The following is a 2,500-nucleotide window of genomic DNA, read 5'->3' on the forward strand; positions in this document are numbered from 1 at the left end:
TGCCGCGGAGTAGTGGTTACCACGTCATTAGCGGGACGATAATTATTCTCCCACCCCCTACGAGTTGGAGACGAAGATAAAATTAAGACCTCGTGTGGAGCAATTAACTTGTATCTAATGAGAAAATAGGTCATGATGGGACTAACTTACCTGGAAGCTATGTGAGGTGAATGTGAGCACCTACAGATTTAATTACGTAAATAATAAGCAAGTCATTAGCAGGAGGAAGAGGACAGAGTGTCTGGCAAATTTGTTTGAGCCTTGAGAATAGTTAAACATCATTTCAGAGTCAAATGAAAGGTCTCACCTGTCTCGGCTTCGTCGGGAAGGGAAAGCAGCGTTGCATCCGGCCACCGTGCAGACGTGCATCTCTTTCAGGTGCACGTTTTTGTAGTGCAGTTTGACACTGTAGGAGCTTTTGAAGCTCTTCTTGCAGACGTAACAGATTTTCGGATCGGGGCTGGAGCAGAGATCGCCCTCCGGAGACTGGGGGTGAAATTTGGGTGAACTCGATCCGTAACCCATGGAGGAGATAAAGCTCTCGTGCAAGGCAGCCATACTGGCAGCGGCTGCAGCTGCGGCAGCCATTCCACCATTGTACAGGTTGTACTGGCCCATGCAGAACATGTCATAGGTAGGATCGTTGAGTTCCTCTTTGATTTTAATAACCGGTTGGTGTGGGGATGGTAAGGAGCATCTCTTATCTTCTAAATCTTTATGGATGTGTCTGTCTTCTTCTTCCTCGTCCTTTTCTTTGTCCATGTTTCTTCTGGAGGTGTGGCGATGATCTTCGGCTTCCATCGGCTCGTCACGGTAGAACATCTTGGACTCTGATGTCTCGGACTCGTTCTCAAAGTCACGCTCATGGTCCTGGTCTTCAGAGGTAAAGCTGTCCATGCAGCGCAGCTCACTGGTGCCTTCCGTCATCTCGTCCTGGGAGGGCGATTGATGGCCGCTGCTGTTGTTGTTGTTGTTGCAGTTTCCATTGATGTTGTTGTGAAGGTGAGATGCCGGGTGGCGGTGATGGCAGCTGTCATCGTCGTCATCGTCGTCTTTGTCGTCGTAATCCTCTGGTACCTCTCGATCTTTCTCGATCTTAACAGGCATGCTGGACTTACGAGGCTTCTTCTTGGGCATCGGGTCAATGGTGATTGGATCCGGTGCACTTGAGATAGTGGAAAGGTGGTGAGACAAACTTCCTGTCTCTAAGATGTGGCTGTTGGTGGAACTGGCAGCTAAGATTTGCTGCTGCTGGTCCATGATTGAGGTGCTGTTAGTTGTAGTGGGTAAAATCGGACTGGTGGGAAGGGACACCGGGGGACTCACAATGTCAGCAGGAGAAAGCAAATTGCGGTAAAAAGGTGGGATGGGTTGCACCGGCTGCACGGACTTTAGGGACGGGAAGACCAGGGGACTCTGAAGGGGGGATTGCATCATTGGATCAAGAGGAGGAGTTGCAAAGCCTAGTGGAGGTCGTCCAGGACTTGTTAGAGTGAATCCACTTTTAGTGCTAGAGATGACGGGGGTGGCTGATCCAGAAGTGGAGCGAATGAGGTCCTTATCTCGGTTGTTTCTCAGCATAGGCATGTGGAGACGGGGATTGGGATTGGCGCTGTGGCGATTGCGGCTACGCAGGGAGCTGAAGACCATGTTGCATCCCTCGATTGTGCAACGATGCTTGATCTTTAGATGTACGGCATTGTAGTGTATCTTCAAAGTGCCCTTGTCGTAAAAGGTCTTGCCGCAGGCGTTGCAGCAGACGCGACCCTTGCGTGAAGGAGTACCCATGCGACGCATGCGGTGCATCTTGGAAGAGAAAGAAGTGCTAAGGCTCTTTGACTGCTCATTTTTTACAAAGTGGTGTTCGTTTATGGCGTTGGATTGGGGCTGCTGCTGTTGTTGGATCTGCTGCTGCTGCTGTTGCTGCTGCTGTTGGACCTGCTGCGTAGATGGAGTTGTTGTGATAGGTGATGATCCATTAGGTTCCGTCTTGGGCTCGATGGAATTAGGGATGGATCCTATGCCACCACGGTTTGGACTCTGGCTGTTTCGGAAAGGCGATAGAGACACCTCAGATTCACTGCTATCTACTGGTTCACTTTGATTGGAAAGGTTCGGCTCTCTGAGCCTCAGAGCCGCTTGGTCCAGGTTCAGGCCGTTAGGTGGCAGGCCTAACATAGGAGCCGAGACTGGATTGATGTACTGGAAAGGCAGCAGGAAAGCCAAACTGTTGGGGATGTTCTCAAAATGATGGATACTAGAAGGGCTGCTGTTTTCCAAGTGCGTCAGGAGGCCAGGGCTGCGAGTGCGGTTGTTGCTTTCAATAAAAGTCCGGATGCCGGAATCAGCCTTCGAAGAGTGCACCGTGACCGCTTGGCCTTCCTTCTCCTGGATAGCCATGAGCTCCACGATGGATTTGGTCTCTCCGAAGCGTAGAAACTGCTGCAGGGTAATGATCTCCTCTTCACGGGACATGATGGTCCAGCGGTCCAGCACCTTG

The 2,500-nt window shown here is 50.8% G+C and overlaps 1 protein-coding gene across 6 annotated transcripts in view; it reads right to left on the minus strand.

Moving 5' to 3' along the window:
• The window catches only part of bnc2 (basonuclin zinc finger protein 2), a 90,958-nt gene that overhangs the window by 11,037 nt on the left and 77,421 nt on the right, over nt 1–2,500 (minus strand). For all 6 annotated transcript variants that reach the window (XM_083538914.1, XM_083538912.1, XM_083538913.1 and 3 more), the window contains one exon: nt 308–2,500. This exon is cut by the window's right edge and continues 11 nt beyond it. In XM_083538914.1, coding sequence (XP_083395040.1) covers nt 308–2,500 — 2,193 coding nt within the window. The remainder of the gene's footprint in view (nt 1–307) is intronic.

Source organism: Silurus aristotelis (genome assembly GCF_946808225.1).
Source record: "Silurus aristotelis genome assembly, chromosome: 4".
NCBI classification, from domain to species: Eukaryota; Metazoa; Chordata; class Actinopteri; order Siluriformes; family Siluridae; genus Silurus; species Silurus aristotelis.